Below are 27,708 nucleotides of genomic sequence, written 5' to 3' on the forward strand. Positions count from 1 at the left end.
ATACATGATCGCAAACATTTTGGCTACAGTGAGAGCGGTTTTAGGGTACGAGGGGAGGAAAAGATGTAAAAGAACAATATTGGTGAAACAAGTTACTGTCATAATCACATAAATATGTCATATTACTAGGGGGGGGGGAGGGGGGTCCCTGGACCAAGTTGTAATATTGGTTATATCATACAGCTGAGATCAAAGGGTAACAAACGAAAAACATAAGGCAGTGGAGGATGATATTATTTTACTTTATTATGTAAATGATGTTTTTTGTCAACAATCTTACAATAGTATGTCAGCTTCTCGGAGGGGAGGGATGGGGAAGAAGGGGGGAGGGGAAAAGGAAGGGGAAAATTATTACAAAATATTGTTGATGTTATACTTAGTTGACTGAGTTGTATATGTACTAATTTTGGTGTATGTATAACGGTTTGCCATTATGATAATATAATAAGAAAGTTGAAACATAAATATGTCATATTATTCAAACTGTTAACAGTGACATTTAAACATAGTAACATAGTAGATGACGGCAGAAAAAGACCTGCACGGTCCATCTAGTCTGCCCACGATAAACTCATATGTGTATACCTTACCTTGATTTGTACCTGTCTTTTTCAGGGCACAGATCGTATAAGTCTGTCCAGCAGTATTTCCCGCCTCCCAACCACCAGTCCCGCCTCCCATCACCGGCTCTGGCACAGACCCCGTATAGGTCTGCCCTCCCCTATCCTAGCCTCTCAACCACCAACCCCTCTTCCCCCCGCCACCCAATTTCAGCTAAGCTTCTGTGGATCCATTCCTTCTGCACAGGATTCCTTTATGCATATCCCACGTATGTTTGAATTCCGTTACCGTTTTCATCTCCACCACCTCCCGCGGGAGGGCATTCCAAGCATCCACCACCCTCTCCATGAAAAAATACTTCCTGACATCTTTCCTGAGTCTGCCCCCCTTCAATCTCATTTCACGTCCTCTCGTTCTACCGCCTTCCCATCTCTGGAAAAGATTCGTTTGCAGATTAATACCTTTCAAATATTTGAACGTCTGTATCATATCACCCCTGTTCCTCCTTTCCTCCAGGGTATACATGTTCAGGTCAGCAAGTCTCTCTTCATACGTCTTGGAACGCAACTCCCATACCATCCTCGTAGCTTTTCTTTGCACTGCTTCCATTTTTTTAACATCCTTCGCAAGGTACGGCCTCCAAAACTGAACACAATACTCCAGGTGGGGCCTCACCAACGTCTTATACAGGGGCATTAAAACCTCCTTTCTTCTGCTGGTCATGGTTATGTTAAAGCAATAGAATCATCAATAAAAATGTTGAAACGTAAATAAAATGCAGGGGAGAGGAATTAAGGTAGTAGATACCATGACGAATGGAAAAGAGAGCGGTAGGATAAGTAAGGGAGGGTGGGAGGGGGGGAGGGATAGGGAAATTTAGATAGGGTAACTTTAAATAATATACACCATGCGATGTTAGCCGAAGTCAATGTTTTATTTTATAACTAGCCATTCAGCCCGTAAAAACGGGCTAGTATAGGGGGGGGGGGTTGAAAGGCCCCCCACCCCGCCGCCGAGTTCGCTGCTGCTGCTCCCCCTCCGAGTTGGTCCCCCCCCCGGAGCCGCCGCCACCACTCACCTTCCACCCGGTTGGGCCCTCGCTCTGCTATTGAAACAGCGAGGGCACGCAGCACACAGCTCTACTGCTGAGCTGCCGTGACCTTCCTTCTTCTCTGCCTGTGTCCCGCCCTCGTGTGATGTAACGTCGTCGAGGGAGGGACACAGGCAGAGAAGAAGAAGGAAGGCCGATGGCAGCTCAGCACAGCTGTGTGCTGCGTGCCCTCACTGTTTCAATAGCGGAGCAAGGACCCGACCAGGTGGAAGGTGGGTGGTGGCGGCGACTCCGGGTGGGGGGAGCGTTAGCGACAGCGGTGTCCCTCGCAAATGCGCAGTAGAGACCCTCTCTGTTCCGCCCTCGTCATCACATATTGACATGGGGGCGGGGCAGAGAGGGTCTCTACTGCGCATTTGCGAGTGAGTATGACACTCGCCATTTATATATATTGATGTTCATTCTCAAAGAAGATTGCAAACATTTTGGTTGTGGGGAGAGCAGTCAGAGGGAAAGGGGGGGGAGAAAAGACATAAAAAGCATTGATGATACAAGTTATTGTCATACTTGCACAAGGATGTTATGTTATTCAAACTGTCAACTGTTGCATTTAAAGGCTATGTACAAGTGATTGACTCATCATTAAAAAAAAAAGTTGAAACATAAAAAAAAAAAAAAAAAAGAGAGAGAGACACTCTCAGTGCCAGGACCACCTTCAAATGAACCAGGGCGTTAAGTGTATGGTGAGTATCAGTACCGGTGGGGATGGGAATATCTCTTTCAGTAATTCATCCTCCTGGAGTAGAGGTTGTAGATCTCTTATGATTTTCCTCAGTTTTTGTAATAGCATCAATACTCACCAGAAACTATTACAAAACTAATCAAATTCATTTTAACTCACAACTACTTCCGCTTTAACAATGATATCTATCTGCAAATAATGGGCACTGCGATGGGCACCAGGACAGCACCCCAATATGCCAACCTTTTTATGGCTGAGCTGGAAGAGACATTTCTGAATACACACCAGACCAAACCTCTAAAATACTACCAGTACATCGATGACATTTTTATGATTTGGACGGAGGGTGAAGAAACTCTGAAACAATTTTATTCTGCCTTCAATACATACCATCCTACAATCAGATTCAAAATTGACTACTCCCCAGAAAAAGTCAATTTTTTGGACACCACGGTCTCAATCAGTGATGGCTGTATACAAACATCTATATACAAGAAACCCACAGACAGATGCAGCTACCTCCACAACTCCAGCTTCCATCCTTCACATACAAAAAGATCCATCATTTACAGCCAAGCCACAAGATACCACCGTATCTGCTCTGACCCAGGGGACAGAGACAGACACCTTAAAAGCCTGAGTGCATCCTTCAAACAGAAAGGCTACAACCCCAAAATAATCTCCAAGAATATTGCCTCCTCCCTCAAAACACCCAGGGAGAATCTACTACAGTACAAGGAGAAAAAAGCCACAGACAGAATCCCCCTTGTAGTGACATACAATCCAGAGCTGGAAAAACTGAGGAAAATCATAAGAGATCTACAACCTATACTCCAGGAGGATGAATTACTGAAAGAGATATTCCCATCCCCACCAGTACTGGCCTTCCGACAGCCACCCAACTTAAAACACAAGCTAATCAGAAGTAAACTTCCATCACAGACTGAAAAGGAACAGAAGGGCACACGTCCCTGTAATTTATCCAGTTGCAAACTATGCCAAAATATTTCACAGGACCCCACAGTTATCCACAAAGGAAAGATATTCAACATAAAGGGATCTTTCACTTGCTCATCTTCCAATGTGGTATATATCATTCAGTGTAAAAAATGTAACGAAGGATGCTATATTGGAGAAACAGGCCAGATGCTTAAGACAAGATTCAATTTACATTGACATCATATGAACAATACAGCCAGTAGGGCCCCCACCCCGGTGGGACAGCACTTCACAGAACCAGGACACTGTACCAGTGACTTCACAGTAAGAATACTGAAAGGTAACTTTAAAACCATACAAGAACGTAAGACCTTTGAAGTCAGAATGATTGAATATTTTAACACCCAACAGAAAGGACTTAACAAGGATCTGGGGTTCCTAGCCCATTATAAACCATAAAGCTGTATGTCTCTGTTGATCACCCTCCCCTCACCTATCCACACCCATCCTGTTAGAATATCAATGATATGCTTTGATGTCCCCATGCATACTTCCTACCCAACTCCCTCCTCCCACCCTGTCAGACTGTCATAGTAATGCTTGAATGTTTTCACTTATATACACTGTCAGCTAGCACATTTGCTTATTTCCGATCTGACGAAGAAGGGCAACCTTCGAAAGCTAATCAAGAAATGTATTAAGTTATGTCCAATAAAAAAGGTATCATCTTATTTTCTTTTCCATGTTTTATTTTGTTTGATTTCTATTGATAACATGATGATCAGCAAATCCCAACCTTAAGTATCTCCTTGCACAGGTTGTAGGTTCAGGGTATGAGTCAAGGCTGGAGAGGCACTGGAGCAGGAGGAAGGTGGCTGGATTTAGAAAAAAAAAAATAATTTGCAAACCAAGCCCTAGTGCCAGCCAGGGCCCAGCACTGTAATAACTAGATTAAAGCAAGCTGGGAGATGATATAAAACAGGGGAAAAATTGCTAGGTAACTGCAAAGAAACGTTTATGACACCACAGCCCAGACCTTAGTGTAGTTGAACATACTCTGTAACTCACCTTAAACTAAGTTCAACATTCCTTTCCCGTACAGCTTTAATAACATCACAAATCAACCCATCAAAAGAGGTGTAGATTAATGGTTTAGGCTTGCTGGAGAATAATGAGAGTCAGGTTGCCAGATTATTGCAAAACGTTTTCAAATGAGGTTGGTGCAAGAGATTTTAAGTTTAAAAGGTGTGATAAGGCATGTATAAAAGCTATCTGTCTATACTCATGTTGCACAGTCTTTCAGGAGCTATCTTACCTCTAATATTAATAACGTGCTTTGCCCTAGGCTTAAGATATTGTATAGTGTCAAAAAGTAGAAGTAGCAGTTATGACATTGGGAAAAGTCTGAATGTACAGGTTTGCTGTAACAGGGGATGTGAGACCATTCACCCTCCTTGCCAAACAATAAATAAGACATCATAGTTCAAGATAACATTTATTGGAAACTAGTAAAAAAGGCCCGTTTCTGACACAAATGAAACGGGCTCTAGCAAGGTTTGCCTCGGAGTGTGTATGTGAGAGTGACTATGTGTGAGAGAGAGAGTGAATGTGTGAGTGTGTGTGTGAGAGAGAGAGTGAGTCTGGGTGCAAGTGTGTGTGTGAGAATGAGAGTGTGTGCAAGTGCATATGTGAGATACTGTGAGAGAGAGAGAGAGTGTGTTTCACACAGATACAGTGTGTGCGAGAGAGTGTGTGTGAAACACAGACTCTCTGTGAGACTGAGTGTATGAGACCAAGAGAGTGTGTGAGTGTGCGAGTTACTGTGACACATAGAGAGTGAATGTGATACAGTGTGAGACACAGAGTGTGTGAGAGACAGTGTGTGAGACTGAGAAAGACATTGACTGTGAGAGAGTGTGTGTGTGTGACAGAGATACCTCCCCCCCTAGTGTCAGGCCCCCCTCCCTCCCTCTCTCTGGTGTCAGGCCCCACCCCCCCTCTCTGGTGTCTGAGCGTTACTGTGCAGGACGCTGAGCTCTGGCTGTGCTTCAAGGAACTGACCAATCCTATTTAATAGAATGCACCTCCAACATTCTGAAGCCGAGAAACCTCGTTTGGTTGGTCACTTCTGCTTGTGACAAACCCGGAAGTACGTGATGTCAATTCAGGAGATGGATACAGAGAGCAGGAATGCCTCAGCCATGCAGTCAGCTTCAGAATGTTGGAGGTGCATTTTATTATATAGGATACTTGGCCAATACGTCATCAGTGAAAAATTGCCTTAACAGAACTAAGAATAACAAAAACAACAGACCTCCTGCCATGCCCAGCTAGGCCAACATAGTAACCATCCAAAATTATACTCAACTCCGCCATGCCAGCTGGAGCAAGGTACAGGCCTAGACCCTCTATTCCTGTAGTGCAAGCACAGACCTAACGTTGACCGCTGGGTGAATGTTAAGGTCTGCTGCCATTAGCTGTGACAAGCCAGACTTTGCCAAATGACAGGGAGGGCAGAAGGGGAAGCAGGATGCCTCCGAAGAGAAGATCCCTGCTTGATGGAGGTCCTGCCTTAAAAACCACACCCGCAGCTCCTCCCCACCAAGGAACACAAAGGATCTGATAGGCAGATCCTTCACACCAATGCCTGCTTGAAAGTCGCCAGCCAATCCTGGCTAGAATTGTCTGCAAGCGACCCCGCTGCCCAGCATCCCCTGCAACCTGAACCAACACACCCTTTGACCCAGGCCTGGGCAAGCTAAGCTTCACTCTAAGCCCTCCATCACTGCCCAGATTGGTGTTGGGTGAAGCTCCTGTAATGCCCCCTTGGCTTCAGCAATGCTTTGCTTCTCTGAAGTAGCCAAGTTAGCTATTGGCCACAGTATCGGGTTTGGATGATTTCCCGTGAAGCAAAGCACATTTCCACCCTTGGCACCACTGCTGAGTGAGTGAGTAGGATCTCCAACCAGGTGACAGGCAATAAGAGGCTTCTGCGGGCTTTACAGGTAAACAAAGCTTTTATTGCACATAAGTTTCAAAAATTACTTTGGACAGCATTCAGTGAGCTAAGACACGTGTCTTAAAAAAAAAAAAAAAAAAGGACATCTTAAACCCTTTTACCTGGTATTCAAAACCTCTGCTGAGCTTACTAAAGTGCTGTATTTATTGGGGGGAAAAAAACACAACCCCAAAAAAACAATTACTCTTTGTCTTGCAGATAATACTACAAACCCAAACATCAGGTGAGTATTTTTTTGGTTTGTTTTTCAATAAATACAGCACTTTAGTAAGCTCAGCTGAGGTTTTGAAAACCAGGTAAAAGGGTTTTAAGAGGTCTTTTTTTTAAATTTGAAATGCACTTTAGACAAAACTTTTTGTTATTTTTAAAAATCTTTTTCCAACTTAGGATGAATGTGCTATGTGCTACTAAAACTACTTTTACCACAGACCCTGCGGTTACTCTGGTAGGTATATAACAGCTTTACCTCACAATAGTTTTCTAAAATAACTTGCTTTAACCAGCATGTGTGTCTTTGGCAGAACTTCCCTACCATAGTTTTTCAGGTAAGTATCCCTCTGCCCTGGCCCAGTGTTCATTAAAATGCAGCCAAATATTAGTGTTTAAATAAAAAGAACCAAGTGTGCACACCGAAATAAAAAAAAAATATATATAAAAAAACCTTCACTTGCTCCAGCGCTTTCTTGCAAAGGGTATCATAGGTTCTCAACAGCTGGACCAGACTCTGGATTTCCTCCTCGATGAAGTTCTTCTGGACAGGTTTCTCAGGACCTACTATCCTTCTCAACAAAGCGAGACCTTAACTCTGTGTGTGCAACTAAGTCAGTGCCTTCTTGGGCGGTAAGACCATGTATGCTAGATATTTGGGAAGGCAAAACATAATTTTCTGCCCCTGTTCTAATTTCCCAATAACCCAATAAGGTCTACTAATTGACTCCGAGTAGATTCTCTTTCAGCAGTGCTCAGCCACACAAAACTTCAGAGCGCTTCTTTCTCTGGCATGATAGTACTTCTGGGTTCATAGTAGAGAGTTGCACGGGGACAGAAATCTTACCCATCCCCGCCCGTCCCTGCTGGAATCTTACCCGTCCCCATTGGAATCTTACCCATCCCCATCCATCCCCGCAAAAATGTAACCCATCCCAACCCGTCCCCGCAAGAATTTAACCCATCCCCACCCATCACTGTAAGAATTTAATGGTACATAAAAGAAAATTCCAGTCAGCTCCCTCAGTCTCTCTCTGGATTTGAGCCACAGCACAGTAGGCAAGGAAGGAATGGAAGCGGAAACTTGGAACACTCTGGTGTGCACATGTAAGATTTGTCTCTGATTTACTGGCACTGTGTGCTGAGAGGTCACCACATGCACGCACCAGTAGGTCAGGTGACATCTGATGCTCATGTCTCTGTCAGAGCTGAGGTCTGCTCATCAGCCCGGGAGCAAAGAGGGTTAATTGTAACATAGTAAGTGACAGCAAATAAAGACCTGAATGGTCCATCCAGTCTGCCCAATAGTCACACTCATTATCAATTCATGATTAAATCAACGAGTGTGATATTATATACTTGATTATAGTCTTTCTTTTGTGTTTCTGGAACATAGACCATAGAAGTCTATCTGGCCCTATCCTTATGTTCCAACTGCTGGAGTTGTCATTGAAGCCCACTCCAGTCTATGTGTCTTCTCATTTGTGGGACACAGATCGTAAAAATCTGTCCAGAACTGTCCTTATGTTCCAGCCACTGAAGTTGCCGTCTAAGCCCTTTCCAGCCCATCCTAAACCAGACTTCTATATATTAGACACAGACCATACAAAGCTGCCCGGTATTGGCCCTAGTTAATCACAGCCAGAATCGCCATCTAAGCATTACTTCACACATCCACACACATGCAGCCATTTAAGGTTAAGTTTTTTATAACTTCCATTTTCTAATTAGAGATCCTCTGTGTTCATCCCACGCCGTTTTGAATTCCATCATCATTTGTGTCTCTACCACCTCCTTAATGGAAAATTTTCCACATTTGTGCTGTTAAAGCAAAGAGGAAGAGGAGGAGGAGGAGACAGCAGTCAAAGAACTTGGTACTCGGTAGATGAGAGGCTGGTGCAGGTGTAGCTTACATTTCCACGGGAACCCCGCAGAACTGCTTCCATCCCCACGGGAACCCCACAGGAACTGCTTCCGTCCCTGCGGGAACCCCACAGAACTGCTTCCGTCCCTGTGGGAACCCCACAGAACTGCTTCCATCCCCGCGGGAACCCCACAGGAACTGCTTCCGTCCCTGCGGGAACCCCACAGAACTGCTTCCGTCCCTGCGGGAATCCTGCGGGTTCCGCGGGATTCCCGCAAACCCCGTTCCCGTGCAGCTCTCTAGTTCATAGACACCCGTGGCTACACCCCCACGTCGACTCCTGTTCAGCCTCGGGACTCGGTGAAGCCCCAGTAAGCTTATTAAAAAAAAATTAGATTCCCCACCTTACACTCCCCCCTCCTGTTATACTGTGGCTATGGCCACGCCGTTCGCCCTTTATCTTTAAGAGCAGTTGTCACGGAAAGGCAGTCACTGCTTCCTGAGGTATGCAAGCAGATGTCAGGACTTTTATTTCAACACTGAATCTAAGAGAGGCTCAGGAGATACATGTAGCTTTTTCAGATGTACAGAATAATCTTTAACATTTTAAATAAACTATACATGTTTACTCATTCTGTATTACTGATGCAACCAGGTAAAGGGACTTTGTTTGCACATTACATTTTCAAGACTTCTGGATCTATTTAGAGCTTTTTAAATACCTGACCAAGAGATGATTGGTGAGACAGGACACAATACCTTCGTCACAGGTAGCAATAAGTTTGAGAGACTGAGCTCATACTTTTGCTGACCCTGCCTTAGGAGTGAGATTTATTTCAGTCATGGTATGCACAAAACTAATGCAGAAAACAGTGGAGATGATTAATGAAACAACACAACCATTAATGGTGTACAGCTGGCTTTATTGGTTACTAGTAAAAAAAGGCCCGTTTCGTACAGAAATGAAACGGGCGCTAGCAAAGTTTTCCTCGGAGTGTGTATGTTTGAGAGAGTGAGTGTGTGAGAGAGTGAATGTGCGCGCGTGTGTGTGTGTGTGTGTGTGACAGAGGGAGAGTGAGACTGGGTGCGAGTGTGTGTGTGAGAATGAGAGTATGTGCCAGGGTCTCCCCCCCCCCCCCGGTCTGTCTCCCAGTTGCAGTTGCAGGGGGGATTCCCCCCTCCCTCCCAGTTCCAGGGGGGTTCCCCCCGTCCCTTTTTCCCAGTTGCAGGGTCCCCCCTCCCAGTTGCAGGGTCTGTCTGTGTCCCCTCTCCTTTTGTCCTCAATTTAAAAACAACAATGTGAAGCAGCAGCTCCTAGGTTTGCTTGTTTGTGAGTGTATAGCAATGACGGCTGCGTGGGGGAGTTGAAACAGAGATTAACCAATGGGCTTCCTTCCTTACCGTACACTTGCTTGGGTCACTTCCACTCCTGTGTATTAAACGTCCTGAAGCATGTCATAGGTTTGCTTCTTTTGTTTTCAGTGAATGGGATGACGGCTGCGCTGGCTGGAGTCGTAGCCAGTGCTGTTTCCTCCCCCCCCCCCCCCCCGCTTCCGAGTCGCCAGTGGTCCTCGACCCCGAGCCCTCACCCGCCTCCTCCACATTGGACAATCGCCGCAGCCATTTGCTCGCCGTGTTGCCGCCCTCCCTCTTCGTCCTGTGCGAGAGTGTGAACCTGGCCTCTCTCCTGCTTTCGGCTACTGATTGGCTCCTTGAATGTGCTCCGCCCTCAACGTCATTACGTTTGACGCGAGGGCGGGGCCCACATCTGCTGCTACAGAGCTTCGAACAAACGAACTGGCTTCATTGACGTCAGTGGTCAATGGAACGTTGAGAGTGCTTTTTATGTCCAGATGGGGCGTGGCCTAGGGCGCAGATGGGCGTGGCTGAGTGCGGGAGTCCGAATAGCCTAGGTCAGGAGCCACAGTTGGAGAGAGGTGAGCTTCAGAATGTCTGAGGGGGATTTTATTTATATAGATCTTCTAAAATGACTTGACACGGGCCATGTTTCAGCTACATGGCCTACATCAGGAGTACGTTTTAAGCTAGCTAGCCAGCTCTGGAACATGTTAATAGCTATTGCTTGGCAGGGATGCCCGGAGGGTTGTTTTTCAGAAAGTAACTATGCGTTGTGCAAATATATATTTTTATATATACAATATGCAGTGCATTGTTGTCCTGTTTCTACCACATGGATCTGTCATCAGTATCTAAGTAGTTTGGTCACTATACGGAAAGACTATCTTATGTGCTTTTCATATTCGTAATCTTTTCATCTAGTAAAGAACAAGCCCTTGGAATAAATAAAAGCATCTGCCCAGTGTGCTGCAACGGCTAAGAAAGCGCACAGAATGTTGAGTATTGTTAGGAAAGGGATGGAAAACAAACACGAGGACGTTATAATGCTGTTGTATCGCTCCATAGTGCGACCGCACCTTGAGTATTGTGTCCAATTCTGGTTGCCGCATCTAAAAAAAAAAGATATAAAGGAATTAGAAAAGGTGCAGAGGAGGGCGACGAAAATGATAAAGGGAATGGAACGACTTCCCTATGAGGAAAGGCTAAGACGGTTAGGGCTCTTCTGCTTGGAGAAAAGGCGGCTGAGGGGTGACATGATAGAAGTCTACAAGATAATAAGCGGAGTAGAGCGGACAGATGTGAAGCGTTTGTTTACATTTTCAAACAACAACAAAACCAGGGGACACAAGATGAAGCTAGAATATGGTAGATTGAAAACAAATAGGAGAAAGTTTTTCTTTACTCAGCGTGTAGTTAGACTCTGAAACTCATTGCCGGAGAATGTAGTGACAGCAGCTGGCCTTACGGAATTTAAAGGGGGTTTGGACAGATTCCTAAGGGAAAAGAACATTATTAAAAAAATTTTTTTTTTTTTGGGGGGGGGGGGGTTGCCGGGTTTTGAAGCCTGGATTGGCCGCTGTCGGAGACAGGATGCTGGGCTTCATGGACCCTTGGTCTTTCCCAGTATGGCAGTGCTTATGTACTTATGCAAATTAGTTTTTAGATCACTTTTTCATACAAAGATTTTTTTCCATTTTGGTGGGCTGGTGATGTCACCGATGATGCATTTTTTAGGAGTTAGACTTATGATGGTGACACACACACAATTTCTGCTTACTCATCTTGCGCTGCAGATGCATTTGGAATGCTGCTTTTCTTTTTGGTAAGCAATCTAGCATTTGATTTTAGATATCCCAATGTTACACTGGATTTTATGATTCATTTGACAATCATATGGTGTTCATCCTATATCCTGTTTGTCTTTTGCACAATTGTTTTAACTTTTGAAGTAATTGTAGATTGCATATTCACAGAATTCCGGTGAACAAATATTTATCTGTAAGTGATCGCTGGGTACTCAAGTTTTATAAACGTTGTCTTAATTATAGCTCACTGATGGCGGTACAAAATAAGTACCTGAATATATGTAAATCGCTTTTTGAATGTAGTTGCAAAAACCTCAGAAAGGCAGTATATCAAGTCCCATTACCCTTTCCCTATTTGAGATTCCAAATGGAATGTTGAGATTCTGTTGCTACTATTGGAGATTCTACATGAAATGTTGCTATTCCACTAGCAACATTCCATGTAGAAGCCTGCCCTTGGAGATCAGCAACGCGGCTGCGCAGGCTTCTGTTTCTGTGAGTCTGACGTCCTGCACGCAGACTCACAGAAACAGAAGCCTGCGTGGCCGCATTGCTGATCTGCAAGGGCAGGCTTTTACACGGAATGTTGCTAGTGGAGGAGTAGCCCAGTGGTTAGTGCAGTGGACTTTGATCCTGGGGAACTGGGTTCGATTCCCACTGCAGCTCCTTGTGACTCTGGGCAAGTCACTTAACCCTCCATTGCCCCTGGTACAAAATAAGTACCTGAATATATGTAAACCGCTTTTTGAATGTAGTTGAAAAAACCTCAGAAAGGAGGTATATCAAGTCCCATATCCCTTAGTTCATAATTGTCACAGAGGGAGCGGATGCACCATTAGTATATTTTGTGTAATGTACCAGCAGTGCGGGTTAGTGTCGGTAGTTAGCTACATGGCTTTTTATGGCATAACACATTGGTGGTTCAGGGCTTGTGGACTGTGTTCAATATAGGGTGTGGGTGGCTGTCATATGGCCTATTCTCTTTTCCCATTCAGTTCCGTTTCCTCCTCCTTTTCCCATTCAGTTTCCTCTTCCTCCTCCTTTTGTCTTCCCTTTCTTCATGTTTTTTCTTCTATTTTTGTCCCCTTTCCTCTTTTCCCTCCCTTATCTTCTCTTTTCATCCACCTTATCATTTTTTCAGCTGCACTTTTTTGTATTTTTTTTAAAATACTTATATTGTTTAAGGCTATAGCTTGTACCTGATGAGTACTGCATGCATTACTAGAAGTGTTCAGTTGCTGTTCCTGAGGCACAATAAGTACATAATTATTGCCATACTGGGACAGACTAAAGGTCCATCAAGCCCAGCATCCTGTTTCCAACAGTGGCCAATCCAGGTCACAAATACCTGACAAGATCCCAAAAAAGTACAAAACATTTTATGCTGCTTATCCCTGAAATAGTGGATTTTCCCCAAGTCCAGCCGGCCAAACCTTTTTCAAACTCTGCTAAGCTAACTGCCTTTACCACATTCTCTGGCAACGAATTCCAGAGTTTAATTACATGTTGAGTGAATAAAAATTTTCTACAATTTGTTTTAAATTTACACTTTGTAGCCTCATTGCATGCCCCCTAATCCTAGTATTTTTGGAAAGCGTAAACCGACGCTTCACATCTACCCATTCCATTCCACTCATTTTATAGACCTCTATCATATCTCCCCTCAGCTGTCTTTTCTCCAAGCTGAATAGCCCTAGATGCTTCAGCCTTTCCTCATAGGTATATTCTTTTATGTGTACTTATGTAAACATTTTCAGGATCATACCTTGCATGTGATATAATTGCTCTGTAATGTTATTTATACTAGTTTAGATATGTTTGTTTGTTTTTCTATGTTCACATGGTGTTTCAGATATGAAGATCATGTTGGTTTCATCAGTCACAGGGTATCAACATCCACTATCTTTTACACAATTTTTTACCTAAATTGTCACTATATTTATACTATACTAGTAGCGCCCGTTTCTGGAGCAAATGAAACGGGCACTAGCAAGGTTTTCCTCCCCAACCCCCGCCCACCCCTTCGTCGTTGTGAAGCCACTGACACCATTGCTCCGCACCTCGTCAACGCACCTTCATCACCTTCTTCGTTCTGAAGTCACTGACGCCATTGCTCCGCCCTCGACATCATCACGTTTGACGCAAGGGCGGGGCCCAGAGACGGTGATTTCGGTGGCTTCACCACCACAAACCCTTCATGAAGGAAGTGACGTCAGTGTCTTCAGAACATTGAGGGTGAGTTTTATTATATAGATTATACATACAGTATTAATATTTGTTGATTTTAATGTAGCTACATTATTTGTATTTTGTGTGTCCCCAATAGGCTTTTACATAGATGTCTTGTTGTTAATATTTGTTGACTATTTTGTATTTACATTATTTGTATTATTTTGTGTGTGTGCTAATAGGCTTTTAGGTGGATGTCTTGTTGTGTACTCTTTTCAGACTCCTGATGTAGGCCATACAGCCAAAATATGGCCTATGTCAAGCCATTTTAGTAAATAGCCAGCTGTACACCACTGATGGTTGCGTTTCATCTTCACTGTTTTCTGCATGTGTTGTGGAGGTCGGTTCTTCTTTTTCTGGTTCATGCACAAAAAACTAACCCATTGGGAGAAATTGCCCCCAAAAGGAACAATCCACTTTAATGGTGGAGGGAAGCACTTGAATTAAGTGATCAGTGAAGACAGACAAGTAAAGATCTGAGATTTTTGTGTTTTCAAGACAGCATTGGGGTAACCTACACAAAATGGCAGCAATAACTGCAAAACAGCAGAAGGAGTGTGGTGGGATAGCTAATAAGGAAGAGTCATTGCACCAGACTTCCAAGCTTCAGCCAGCCTCAAGTGTCATACCCAGCTCCCTGACAGCAGTATGCAGGTCCCTGGAGCAGGTTTAGTGGGTGCATTCCATCACTCTACATAACATGCCGAAGACAGACCCCGCCTGCACCTAGTCCCCAAAGAGCAGGAAACAGCAGAACCCAGAGAACAGATACTGGGTAACAGGTGGTAGATTCCAGCCAAAGATACAGCCCAAAATGTATTCAAATGTGTTTTTTAAATCACAAGTGTCACAAAACACCTAGCACCCACCTGGGGCTAACGCTGTGGCCACCTAAAGGGCCTGTCCTAGCACTGCTCAGTCCTGCTTGCACCTGTGCATGTGGTCTACACTGGCATACCCTCCACCCTACCGCACCTGGGTTCCACTTGCCTCCGGGCAAGTCTCCCACCCGCAAGTTAGTTCCCTGATGGTTTCTAAGGACACTGGGGCCAGAATCCCAGGGGTCCCACAGTTCCTAGGAAACACCCACAGATGGAGAACACAAACCACCCAGACTCTTAGTCCAAGACAACAGAGCTAATACACTTTTCTGATAATAAACCTCTATTAGGTTAACAGTGGAAAAAGGTGTAAATAGCAAACAATAACAGCTAAATTAACATGTATTAACTTTAAAACTAACTAGACACTTTCTTACTACCTGAGTAGCACCTGGGGAGTTCAGAAAAATAACTGCTCACAGGTTCTGAACATGGTCAGAGTGAAGAGATCTTTACTCTCTACAAGTACACTCCCTCACTGAGACTGGAGATTTCCAGCACATACTGGCTGGATTTTGAACTTCAGGGCTAATCAGAGCCCAGAGCATTCTGAGGAGTATTTGGCCAACAGCAGTGCAGGCTACTTTCCCTCAGGGCTTAAGCTGAAAGGAAAATAGTCTTTAAAGCAGCGGACAGGCACCACCTGCTGGCCAAACTTAAGAGAAATGCTTTGAGGAAACATATGTCATACAGCAACATAATAAATCAGACATAAGTCTCCTGTTTCACCACAAGAATCAAGTGCTCCAAAAAGGTGCCTCAAGGATTAACAGATGAGCTTGAATGGATTTCAGTGCTTAAAATGGCTTTTTGTTTCTTTTCATGAAACCAAGAGCACCAGTCCTAGAGTAGACTGTAAAGTATAGCGCAGCGACCTCACCTTGAGCATTGCATTCAGTTCTGGTTGCCCTATCTCAAAAGGGATATAGTAGAATTAGAAAAGGTTCAAAGAAGAGCAACCAAAATGATAAAGGGTATGAAATTCCTCCCACATGAGGAAAGGCTAAAGAGATTAGGGCTCTTCAGCTTGGAAAAGAGACAGCTCAGAGGGGATATGATTGAGGTCTACAAAATCCTGAGTAGCATATTACGGGTAGAAGTGAATAGATTTTTCTCTCCTTCAAAAAGTACAAAGACTAGGGGACACTCAATGAAATTACATGGCAATACTTTTAAAACAAATAGGAGTTAATATTTTTCACTCAAAGAATAGTTAAGCTCTGGCATTCGCTGCCAGGATGTGGTAACAGAAGTTAGCGTATCTGGGTTTAAAAAAAAAAGGTTTGGACAAGTTCCTGGAGGAAAAGTCCATGGTCTGTTATTGAGATGGGCAGGGGGGGGAAGCCACTGCTTGCCCCAGGATTGGTAGCATGGAATGTTGCTACTAATTGGGCTTCTGACCTGGATTGGCAAATGTTGGAAGCAGGATACTGGGCTAGAAGGACCATTGGTCTGGCCCAGTATGGCTGCTCTTGTGTTAACACACACATTTCTACTTTGTGCTATGTAAAAGTGAAAGTTAAGCAGCAAACATGAATCTGCGTCTAGTAGCAATAGTCATATTTTCTCATCATGCTTTATATCAGTTCATATGGAACTCAGAACACGCACTGGCTGTTGATTATGTCCAAAATATAAAACTTATTTAACAAAACAAAAAAACAAACAGTGAGGCTGTATTTGTATTCGATTCATGCCCAAAAAGTGCCCCCCCCCCCAAAAAAAAAAATTGTATTCAGTTGAATAGTGATTTAAATTCAAATACAAATAATTCGGGGCTCTACTGTGTTGAATCATACTGAAATAAAACATTTGATCTCTGATTTCATGTTGCCTTTTATGAAAAATGGGCACTGAGCTTTAACATATTTGGCCGAATAATAAAATGTTCTTCAGTACAGCTCTAAAATTTGAAAATACATAAAAGTGTTTTCCATAATAGTGATTTGGAGGTTATTAAAACACAATGGAAAGTGATGAACCACTTCAGACAGCAACAAAAAGAAGTGAATCTTGTTTGCAGATATTGTTGCATTTCTTTCATGCATATCGTATTTGGTTTGAATTTTTTCTTATGTTCTTAATGCAGCTTAAGGCGATGTTACCCCTTCTAAAAGCCTATGCGTTCTTCTGGGACACCTGGACTGTGACCTAAAATAAAAACACAAGACAAGTACATTGAGAGGCAAAGATCCACAAAAGGAAGATAAAACCAGATAGCAGACCAACCCAAGAGAGATAGGGCTTATTTTCAAAAGACCAAACAAAAAAATGGCACAAAGTGGCAGATTAATTATTTTTGCAAAAATGTTAAAATTGCTATTTTCAAAACTCAAAGACATTTTTCTATGCAATTTGTCTAAATCTCAAAGGGGCGTGTTGGAGGCATGTTTTAGGTGAGACTTGGGAGGGCTTATGATTTGGACGATTTTCTGTAATAATGAACTTTGTAAAAATATCCAGGGCAAAAAAATAAAGATTTTTTGGCTAGACCTGTTTCAATTACAACTAAGTGGAAAAAGGTGCCCAAACTGACAGTGGCATTCCTGGGGGGGCTGGCACCCGGGGCGGATCGCTGATGCGCCCCGCCCCCCTTCCCCAATGCAGCGCGGACCCCCCCCCCCCGGTGAAAGGACACCCCCACGAAGGACTCCCCCCCCCCCGCCAGGTGCACGCTGTCGGGGGGGGGGGGGGTGCCACGCGCGCCTGTACTCCGTTCCATGCTTCTTCTCTGCCCCGGAACAGGAAGTAACCTGTTCCGGGGCAGAGAAGAAGCATGGAACAACGGAGGACAGGCGTGCGCGGCACCCCCCCAGCGGCGTGCACCCAAGGCGGACCGCACCCACCGCCCCCCCCTAGGAACGCCACTGCAAACTGACCAGATGACCACTGAAGGAATAAAACCATGACTCCCCTCTTAATCCTTCCAGTGGTCACTTAACCCATCCCAACCCCCCCCCCCCCCAAGAGGTAAAAGTGACAGTACATACCAGACTTTAAGATAGCTACAGATATAAATTTATTTATTTATTACATTTGTACCACGCTCTTTCCCACATACAGCAGGTCCAGTGTGGCTTACATAGTAAAAGAAAGCATCTTACATGGTAAAAACAAGGAAAAACAAGGAAATGTAGGAACAGTATTATAAATTGTGATGATCATAACTACTTACATTATGAAAGGCATTACAAAGGACATGTGAAAAGAATGTAATGAACTAGAATAGGGAAGGTAGACAAGGATATGATAGGTGAAAGGAAAGGAGAATGGGAGGGAAATGGTAAAGGATGGAGGGAAGAAGATGAGGGATTGAGTATAACATTGGGGTCAGAGTAAGCGTCAACGTCTTAGCAGGAGTATCGTAGGTGATCTGGTGGAATTAAGCTGGTCCACTAGGGTAAACTTGCTTAAAAAAATGGGACTTTAACATTTTCCTGAAAGGTAAATAGTTATTACTAGCTCGGATGGGTCTTGGGAGAGCATTCCAAAGTTGACTACCCAGAAAGGAGAAACTGGATGCATAGTATGTTTTGTACTTGACACCTTTGCAGTTTGGGAGGTGTAGATTGAGGTATGTTCGCGATGACATTCCTCTTAAGGGTAGCAAGCAGGTCCCTGGAGTAGCCTAGTGGTTGGTGACGTGGACTATAGAGAAGGGACTCGGGCCCATATCCTACTCTAACTGGTACACTTGGGGTGGAAAGTGTGAGCACCCCCCAAAAAAAAAAAAAAAAACCCTATTGAAGCCACAGGCATAAGGGCTACTGTAATGGTGTACAGTACTTTTTTTGTAGTATTCCTGAAGGGCTCTCCATACAATATAAGAGAGTTATGATGTGATGAATAAATCATGAAAGAGTGGAGGAGTGGCCTAGTGGTTAGGGTGGTGGACTTTGGTCCTGGGGAACTGAGGAACTGAGTTCGATTCCCGGCACAGGCAGCTCCTTGTGACTCTGGGCAAGTCACTTAACCCTCCATTGCCTGCCGCATTGAGCCTGCCACGAGTGGGAAAAAAAGCGCAGGGTACAAATGTAACAAAAAAAAAAACCATGGCTATGTTTTGCCAATTAGACTGCATCAGGGATGAAAATACACTTAAAAACAATAAAATAGATAATACATATACAATGTAACAGCCAGAAACTCTGAGCTCCCTCAATATCCTGGGGTGGATCCAGTCCAGTCCCATGGCTTTGTCCACCTTCAAATTTACAAGTTGTTCATAAACAGTTTCGTTAGTGAACAGTGCTATATCTGCTCCATTCTCATATGTACCTTTGCCAGACAATCATGGTTCTTCTCCAGGATTTTCTTCAGTGAATACAGAGCAGAAGCTAACACCTTAACATAGTAGCATAATAAATGATGGCAGATAAAGACCTGTACGGTCCCATCCAGTCTGCCCAACAAGGTAAACTCATTTTACATGGTATGTGATACTTTATATGTATATCCGAGTTTGATTTGTCCTTGCCATTCTCAGGGCAAAGACCGTAGAAATCTGCCCAGCACTGTTCTTGTACTAAAAGTTCTGAAGCTAACGTCGAAGTCCCTTAAAATTTACACTCCAACCAATCCATATCTATTTAGTCACGATCATGGCATAGACCACAGAAGTTTGCCCAGCACTGGTTTTGCTTCCCAATTACCAGTGTTGTCACCCAATCTCCATTAAGATTCCATGGATCCATTCCTTCTAAACAGGATTCCTTTGTGTTTATTCCACACGTTTGAATTCCATTACCATTTTTATGTCCAACACTGCCTGCGGGAGGGCATTCCATGTATCCACCACCCTTTCTGTGAAAAAAAAAATACTTCCTGACAGTATTCCTCAGTCTGCCCCCCATACAACCTCAATTCATGCCCTCTAGTTCTACCGCCTTCTTGTCTCTGGAAAAGGTTTGTTTGTAGATTAATACCTTTCAAATATTTGAACATCTGTATCATGTCACCCCTGTTTCTCCTTTCCTCCAGGGTATAACCTCTCCTCGCATGGTTTGCAAGGCAACTCTCATACCATTTTTGTAGCTTTTCTTTGCACCACTTCCAGTCTTTTTACACCTTTAGCAAGATACGGCCTCCCAAACTGAACAAAATACTCCAAGTGAAGCCTCACCAACGACTTGTAGAAGGGCATCACACCTCCTTTCGTCTGCTGGTTATACCCCTCTCCATGCAGCCTAGCATCCTTCTGGTCACGGCCGCCGCCTTGCTGCATTGTTTCTTAACCTTCAGATCCTCAGACACCAATGCCCCAAGGTCTTTTGCTGAGTCGAGCTTACTAACCTCTCCCCTCCTATCCAGTATCTCTCTTTTGGGTTTCTGCACCCCAAGTGCATCACTCTACACTTCTTGGCATTAAATTTTAACTATACAGCAACCACAATCCAGAAACCTCTGTTTTTTTTTTTTAATATATAAGTACCAAAAAAACCTAAAATTATTATAAAGTTGTGATAAGTGCTCAGTTTTTGGTGCATTACACAGACCGGAGACTTCATCAATTGTAATATCACCAGTCCACCATCATAGCACCATTGTCCATCCCTACCTTCCTTGATTGTATATGATATACAAACAAAATCTTCTTGTTGTTAAGAGATATTAAAGTTCGCCGTTTAAAGGCAAAACATGGACATGTTGGGAACACAAGAAATGGAACTAATATATTACGAGACATCAGGATAACAATATTTTAAAGCCACAATGAATGAGTCAAAATGGGGAGTTATAACAAAATGAGGGCATTTACCACTGAAAAAAAAATACACTTTATTGATCTTGGACCGTTAGCAGAATATCACCACAGTGAGAACAGCACAATGTTTAAAGATAAGTACAACTGCTTATGAACTGGGAATACAGAACATGGTGTAGGAGACCACCTGAATATCCACTACTCTCACCCCATCAATCTACCAGAGGGAAAATCCCAAAACGGCACCAAGGAAACCAGTATACCATCAAATGAGTACTATCTGCATTCCTACTTACCTATTCCAATTGCTACATAAACGCTCACTCAGTGGTAAACAAGTTGAAACTCATATGGTCCTGGGTGGAAAACCTAGGACTAGCCCTGATATCAGAGACCCGGATACATGACAATGAGGACCCGATAATAAGTGATTTATGCCCCCAGGTTACAAAATAATCCACTTGACACAGCCCTCAAAAAAAGGGAGTAGGCTTAGCTGTTATATACTAATTGTTCCTGAACGTAACAATGACCTCAAACCTCTTTACGCCATCACTAGAAATATTCGAATTCACCATAAATGATTCTGCTCTCATAGGCAACTTCTGCGGCACATTCTTCTATAGACCACCAGGCAACTGGGCCAAAACAAGAGACGACTTCACTAACTTTAATAGCAAATATATGTGCATCCTACTCAAAACACTTTACTATTAGGCAACATCAATCTCCACCTGGAAGACACAAAGGACCTCTACACACAAGAAGTTCCAGACTACCTGTCATCCTGGGACTTCACCTTATCCTACACTACCCCAACCCACTGCAAAGGGCATCTCCTCAACCTGTTCACATACAAATTCACAAATCAAGACAATCTACAGATATCCGATACTTCATGGACATCTGTCCCGTGGTCAGACCACAGCAAACTCATCTTTACACTCAACTGGAGACAGGAAGAGACACAGGAAAGCTACACCACAACCACCCAAGTTCCCCTTCAGCTTCTGGACTAAAATCTCAGCATGCCACCAAATACTAACACCCGATTTGATAGAATTCCTCAATACTTGGGACCAAAGTCACTCTAGATAACATTACACCTGCAAAAACAAAATCCAGACGCTCAACTAAAATCTCTCCATGGTTTAACAGCGAAGAACTCCCTGCCAAAAGACACTGTAGGCAACTTGAGAGAAAATAGAGCAAAGAGCCCACTCCAGAAAAAGAGACTGTCTGGAAACAAGCAATCAGAACCTATAAAGATTATCAAACAGGCAAAACTGAAATTCACCTACGTAGGCTCAGGCTAACCCAATATTAAAAAACTATATGGATTAGTTGATAACCTTCTGCATATATGAAACGTGACAACCTCAAATGAAAACCTGCCAAACACGAATGACCTAGCCTTGCACTTCAAACAAAAAAGTGGCCAACATCAGGCCAGGTCTCTCTTCTCACCCAATACCCCTACAAAACTGCCTAGGCTCCTTGGAGATCCAAAATGAAGCAATATACGCCAACAAAACCTGGACCTCATTTACCATACCTACAACAATAGAAGTCTTCAACTCCCTAAGCAGATATGCCAGATCTCACTGTATTCTAGATGAATGTCCCTCCTAACTACTGCAATATACCTCAGCTTGGTTCACAGACCTACTAACCAACCATCTTCTCATTACGAACAGGGAGCTTCCCTACAACAAAAGGCAGTACAATGCTTACCCTCATCCCGAAAAATACCCTGACCAAGCTAAACGTCACCAACTTCCGACCAGTTACCTCCATCCCACTACTAATCAGAGACATGGAAGGACTGGTTACCCAAGAATTGATGGAATACCTATTGGCTTACTTAGACCACACCAAAGCACAGAATCAGTTCTCATCTCCTTAGTGAATGGTATCAAATTGGAAATTAGTAAAGGAAATAAATAAAAAAAAATTCTAGTACTCAGTTCGACATGTCCAGCACCATTGACGTTGTGGACCATAACACTCACCTACCTCCTGGATCATATAGAACTTGGCTGACTACTGCTGCGATGCTTCTCTGGTTTTCTCAAATCAAGATCATATCAAGTCAAAGCAACTAACCATATATCTTCACCATGGTCTCCAGGTTGCGGTGTACCACAAGATCTCCACTATCCCTACACTATTCAACATCATGATGGCTCCCCTTGGCAGCAACCTTTGAGAGCAACAGCATAAAAGCACATATTTACGCTGATGATTTCATAATTTATATCCCCTTCACAGGAGATATAACAGACATCATAGTAACGAACAACAATAGCCTAGACATCATGGAGACATGGGGCCACAACACTCAAAGAAAAAAAAAAAAAAAAGACTAAATTCCTAGTTATGACAAGCCCTTTCTGGCCATTCACAATTGGCAAAAGCATCTTCCCCCTAAAACGAAATCTCAAAATACTAGGTGCGACACTCGACCAAAACCTGACATCTGACGATCAAATAGTACACGATGAAGCATATTTTCAAAGCACTTAGCCTTCCGAAGTTCCATAGGTTTCTATGGAACTTTGGAAGGCTAAGTGCTTTGAAAATGAGCCCCAATGTTATATAGTTTAGACAGTCATGTTTTGCTAAATGTTAGAATAATGTTATAATTAATGTTACACAAGCTGTTATATTTTTACTCAGTTATATGTAAGCCACTATTTATTCATGTTCCATGTAAGCCATATTGAACCAGACATGCTTTGGGATAATGCGGGATGTAAAAACAAAAACGAAACGAAAATTTTAAAATGCCATTGTGTGGAACAGGTGGTCTTCATCAGGTGCAGCTAAGATGAATTTTGAATGTATATAATATTGTGCTTGTCAGAGTTTGTTGGGCCTCATTAATTCTCAAAAGCATTTAAAATATTTGCACTAAACCACAACACAATTTGGTTAAACACATTATGACAATGAAAGAAACCTAGCCGAAAGGTTTAACATAGTAACATAGTAGATGACGGCAGAAAAAGACCTGCACGGTTCATCCAGTCTGCCCAACAAGACAAACTCATATGTGTATACCTTACCTTGATTTGTACCTGCCTTATTCAGGGCACAGACCGTACAAGTCTGCCCAGCAGTACTTCCCGCCTCCCAACCACCAGTCCCGCCACCCATCAGTGGCTCTGTACAGACCGTATAAGTCTGCCCTCCGCTATCCTCGCCTCCCAACCACCAACCCCTCTTTCACCCACCTGCTCCGCCACCCAATTTCGGCTAAGCTTCTGAGGATCCATTCCTTCTGCAAAGGATTCCTTTATGCTTATCCCACGCATGTTTGAATTCCGTTACCGTTTTCAACTCCACCACCTCCCGTGGGAGGGCATTCCAAGCATCCACCACCCTCTCTGTGAAAAAATACTTCCTGACATCTTTCCTGAGTCTGCCCCCCTTCAACCTCATTTCATGTCCTCTCGTTCTACCGCCTTCCCATCTCCGGAAAAGATTTGTTTGCGGATTAATACCTTTCAAATATTTGAACGTTTCACGTGTTTACAGCTTCTGAGGTCTTTTCCTCCTTTATATACTTTTGACACCATTTTTGATGCATTTTGTAATATTTTGGATCATCAAGATTTTTTTCTCTACTTGATGTGAAAAATTTGCATCTGCGTCCCTATCCTGTGAAATTCCTCAGCAGAACATCTGGAAATGCAGACCACATCTGTCAACCAACGCTTGCCATTAAATGTGGCTCGTTACTAGAGGAGCAGAACTGTAACACTCACAGTTTTTACTTCTGTGTATGCCTCCAGGCCATATTCCCCACCCTCACGTCCATTGCCAGAAGCCTTGTATCCACCGAAGGGGGTCTGAGCTCCAAATACAAAGAAACAGTTTATCCTGTAACAGAAAGTTCAACAAACGCTAGATTAGTTTTGCATTGTAACCTCCTTCCTCACCAAAGTCTTCTTACCCTCATCTCCTTCCTCGCTTTCCTATCCATCCTCTATCCTCTTTGCTCCCTTCCAACCTCCAGTCCTCACCATCTCTAGCCACTGCAGAGCCCTGAAAAAAAAAAAACAAATTCCCAAAGCTACCCCTCCACCCAAAACATGTGAAAACTGATCAGGTAATCTATTACAGCACTCATCGCCTAAGATTTTCAAGCCCAATATACATAACTGCATGTAACAGCATGCCTTTCTGGAGGCTCTACAGAGAATACTGCAAAGGGCACAGTTAGTGTACACCCAATTATCTTCTGCCACCTGGAGCTTCCAGTCTATGGCAACGATCTTTATTTCTGCCCATAAATTAAAAACACACAAGTACTGGGTTACCAGTAGAATGGCATGGACTCCACAAGTGAAATTACATTACGTTAGATACCCCCAGGGATGTGAGTTGGCAGCATTCCTCAGAAGTGCAAATAAATTACTTCACTCCCTCAACTATATTGTGAAACCATGTTGTACGCTGGGCATATTCTTCTTGTGAAATAACATTCCTTCCCATCAGCTTCTCTTAGGATCCTGTGGGATACGCTTGCTTTTTGTCTTTATTTTATTTTTTTCATGTCCATATTTTATGGACTTGTTTATGCTGTACAATTTTAACTTAATGTATTGTACTGTATGTTTGAGCTTTTATTATATGTAAATCGCTTTGATGGCTTTGCCTTAGGTGATCAATCAAATAAGTGCAACCTTGAACCTTCACTGTTCTGCATCAATGGGTGTTACCCTTCCTATCAACAGGTGGAGGTACAGAAAACTGAACTCTACCAGTGACATCACTGGAACAATCTTATCTTCAGCAGGTGGTAGGTCATGCTGACGGTGGTCCCACGGTCCCTGGCCTAGCTCTCTGTTCTGCTGGCTGCAGCCACACAGCATTGTTGAGCCCAACAGTGGCTCCCAAAGTTTGTCTCTGGAACATACTTGGTTGAGCACGGAGCCTGGTTCGGCAGCCCCCCCCCCCCCCATCACACAACACTGTTTGGGTGCGCTTGCTAAAGGCTCCCCCTGCAGCTCCCAGGTTTTTTTTTTTTTTTTGGAAAATGTCTTTATTAAGTCAGAACACAACATTGACATTCATAAAAGGTAAATCGTAAGAATACACTACTGCCAATACAAAAGAGATTCGTTTGCAAATAGTTGCTTAGCTTATGTGTAATACACACTATTCAGAAGGAAACGGAACATAAAAGACTCATCTCTGACTCAATTTTGAACTAAAATGTCCCCCCCTCCCTCCCCCCACTGTCCATTCACCACATCTTTAGGAAGCAGCCCCTACCCATTAGTATCTGACGGAATTGCCCAGAGGGTCTCCCAGCTGGACCCTCCCGACATTGCTATAACCATCTGGGTAGATCAGTAGGAAAAAAGTGCTCCTCCTGACAAAGTAAGGTGCAGTTCCTTTTGTGACCAATTTGTATATCCGGACAAGGAGATACTGGACAGTCCCTCCCAACTTCCCCACTTCCCCCCTCCCCTTAGAAGAAGAAACATACCACCCAAGTTCCACCCATATTCTCCCATTATTAACTATAACAACCTGAAACAGCCCCAGCCACACATACAACCATATCGCAACATTCAACCCCCCCTTGCTCACCACCACCCCACCCCCCAAATCATACATAACACTCCATAAGGAAAGCTCCCCACGCCCTATTTCCTCTGCTCCCCACCACATCTGCTTTATAGTATCATAAGTGATAAAGCTGTAAATCAAACTTTAAATATTTCCAGACCGACTGGATAGCCGCCGATCAACCTAGATCCAACAATGTCACTGCTGAAGCAAACAGGCAAAGTCGGTTCTGCAGGGTCGCTCCTGGTCGCAAGGTATAAGTTGTCATGCCTTGCCTCAGAGGCCTCTTGGGCGCTGCTCTTCCTCAACAGCTACCGATTTTAAGGCTTTAGTTCTCCAGAAAGATCTCAGGGACCGGACACCTCCCTCCCCAAGACCTCCAGTCCTTCTAAACTCCGCGGCGGCAGTAAACTAGCAATGAGTACACAAACTCAGCAACTGGCAAACAAACTAACATTAGGCCGCAGACCATTTGGTAGCATTTACGACTTCCACCAAGGCTGCTCCAGCAACAGTGGGTATATCCATGGGGTCACTGTAGTCTACCCACAAAAGCTCCAAGGTCCTTGGGATCAGTAAAGTACAGTGCTTTGTTATCCTGTACAACTTGCACTTTAGCTGGAAGAGCAGACTCTTGCTGCCCTCGTATTGCACCTGTTTCTTTCCTCTGAATGCTTGTAATATTTTGTCCTTGTCTGCATAATTCAGAATCTTGGTCAGCACTGGCCATGGCCACATTTCACCCTCACGCAGCACTCCCACTCTGTGGACTCTTTCAATCCGCAACGCGCTGAGAACTGCAGGCCCAATTGATCCGGCAGCCAGCGCTCGACCAGCTGCCAGAAGTCTGTCCTTCACTCTTTCCAGGACCCCTATAATTCTAAGGTTATTTCTTCTGCTTCTGTTTTCTTGATCATCGACCTGCTGCACTAACTGAGCATACTTCTGCTCCAATGCTGCGATCCTCACATCCGCCGCTTCCATTCGGTCTTCCTAGCGCGAGATGCGGTCCTCAGCCTGCTGCAAGCGCGCACCTTGTGTCACGTTTTCCAAGCTGGAACTAGGTTTGTGAGCCCTTGGGCCACCGCTGAGGAGTGGCAGTGGCAAGCAAAACCACCCCACACCGGAGACTAGGCAGAACAGGACTGGAACCCCGGACTGGAGTTGCAGCAGAGGCAAACAGGCAGGACTAAAGCAAAGCAGGGACCCTTAAACTTCACCTGCACTTGGCCACTTTTCACCAGGAGTTGAGCTCCTGGCTGCAGGTGGCCAGCAGGACTTACTGGGCAAGGCAGGACCGGATACTCACTAGGCTGAACTAGGACTGAGGGTCAGAGAGGAAAGGAACATACAGGGACAGCAGGGCAAGGAAGGGATAAGCTAACGGACAGAACTGAAAGCTGCAGAACAGCCACTAAAGACACAAACAGACAAGGACTAGACACAAAACAGAAGAGTAAACCAAAGGACAAGTCGGGTCAGGGCAGGCAGCAGACAGAAGAGAAAACCAGGATACTAGCCAGGTCAGGGCAGGCAGTAGAGAAAACCAGGAAACAAGCCTGGTCAGGGCAAACAGCAGAATCAAGCAAGAAACTAAAACAAGAGACCAGACTAGGCAGAAGAGCACAAAGCACCAACATACCAGGGCCTTAGACGATGCAAAGGCAGAGAGGTTCCAAATGGCTAATAAGCCTAGCAGCAGCTGAGGCTCAGCTGACGCAATCACCAGGCAACTACGGGAGCTGTGCAGGGTCAACCAAGACA

General features: G+C 44.0%; 1 protein-coding gene across 1 annotated transcript in view; it reads right to left on the minus strand.

Annotated features, from left to right (window-relative positions):
- Positions 1 to 16,063: 16,063 nt before the first annotated feature.
- The window catches only part of LOC115479552 (aldehyde dehydrogenase, mitochondrial-like), a 68,972-nt gene continuing 57,327 nt past the window's right edge, over positions 16,064 to 27,708 (minus strand). Inside the window, exons 12-13 of the mRNA XM_030217520.1 lie at positions 24,132 to 24,246; positions 16,064 to 16,808 (exon numbers count right to left, since the gene is read on the minus strand). Of these exons, the coding sequence (XP_030073380.1) occupies positions 16,776 to 16,808; positions 24,132 to 24,246 (148 nt within the window). The 3' untranslated portion in view covers positions 16,064 to 16,775. The remainder of the gene's footprint in view (positions 16,809 to 24,131; positions 24,247 to 27,708) is intronic.

This window comes from Microcaecilia unicolor, chromosome 11, assembly GCF_901765095.1.
Source record: "Microcaecilia unicolor chromosome 11, aMicUni1.1, whole genome shotgun sequence".
NCBI classification, from domain to species: Eukaryota; Metazoa; Chordata; class Amphibia; order Gymnophiona; family Siphonopidae; genus Microcaecilia; species Microcaecilia unicolor.